The sequence below is a fragment of the Chiloscyllium plagiosum genome, chromosome 31 (genome assembly GCF_004010195.1).
Source record: "Chiloscyllium plagiosum isolate BGI_BamShark_2017 chromosome 31, ASM401019v2, whole genome shotgun sequence".
Lineage (NCBI taxonomy): Eukaryota > Metazoa > Chordata > Chondrichthyes > Orectolobiformes > Hemiscylliidae > Chiloscyllium > Chiloscyllium plagiosum.
Genome location: NC_057740.1, coordinates 21,542,189 through 21,543,337, shown reverse-complemented (window position 1 = coordinate 21,543,337; position 1,149 = coordinate 21,542,189). Strand labels below are relative to the sequence as shown.

Below are 1,149 nucleotides of genomic sequence, written 5' to 3'. Positions count from 1 at the left end.
GATTTGATTTTCAGTCCCTCTGCATTTGTTGCTCAGGTAAATACCAATGAAGTTCCAAGGTAACTATTGAATGAATCACATATATGTTATATTATTGTTAAAGCGAAAACATGAATAAAATTTGGTTTTCTAATTTTCATATACATTTTGATTATAGAACTGCAGCATCCAATGAATATTGCAACCCTGCAATCATCGAGGATGAGAAACGGACAAACCTATAAAGTTCTCCAACTCGATGCTCAGGCACGACTTCAATTGTCTTCAACTGTCTTCAGTTTCCCACAAAATATAGAATTATTGCTTAGTTGCTGAAAGATGTAATTCTCTGTAATAGAATGCTGATTATTCTTCTAATACATAAGTGGAGACTAACAATAACCATGCCCTTCTCAATGGTAACTAGAGACGGACAATAAATACTGACCAGCCAGAAACATCCATGTTTGATGAGTGAGTAAAACAAAAACATGATAAATAAATTGTAATCATTTTTGATGTTTTCCAACTTATGAAAATATAATTTGCTACACGTAAGGTATTAGTGCATTTTTCTTCGAGAATTGGTATGTTCTTTATAAAAGATCACCAATAAATAATAATGGAAATCTTCTGATTTGTCATTTGAATCTGTATACTTCCAATGTGATGTCTGTTGAAATATTATACAGATGTGAATCTTTTATACATAACAATGAGTCCCAACGAGTTGGTGAATAAAACAGCTTACTTTCAAAAGGCTAACCTACTGGGAGCAGGATGACACAATGATATAAATTTTCTACTTCTGTTTTTAGGAAGGGTGATAACTCCACCTTTTAACATTATTATTGATAAAATCCTTCTGCATGGAACTGCCTATGTTTTTTATATTTGCCATTTTGGCATTATTGCTAATACAGAAATTTCACAGGTTGAGTTTTAAGAACAGAATAATATAACATGAGAGAACAAAGCAATGTGACCCAGTCTTAACACAATCTCAAAATTGTGAAGGTGCTGAAGGATGCCATTCTCCTGCCCTTTCCCTATAGCCCTGTATATTATTTCTATCTAAATAATCATCTAATATCCATTTGAATAACTCAGTTGAATCTGCCTTCATCATACTTCCAGGCTGTGCATTCCAAACCCAAACCACTAGCTGTG

General features: G+C 33.2%; 1 protein-coding gene across 1 annotated transcript in view; it reads left to right on the top strand.

The window, feature by feature from the left end:
• LOC122565093 (small integral membrane protein 24-like) overlaps window positions 1–615 on the top strand; it is a 17,233-nt gene extending 16,618 nt beyond the window's left edge. The window contains exon 6 of the mRNA XM_043720731.1: window positions 158–615. Within this exon, the coding sequence (XP_043576666.1) occupies window positions 158–224 (67 nt within the window). The 3' untranslated portion in view covers window positions 225–615. The remainder of the gene's footprint in view (window positions 1–157) is intronic.
• Window positions 616–1,149: the final 534 nt, after the last annotated feature.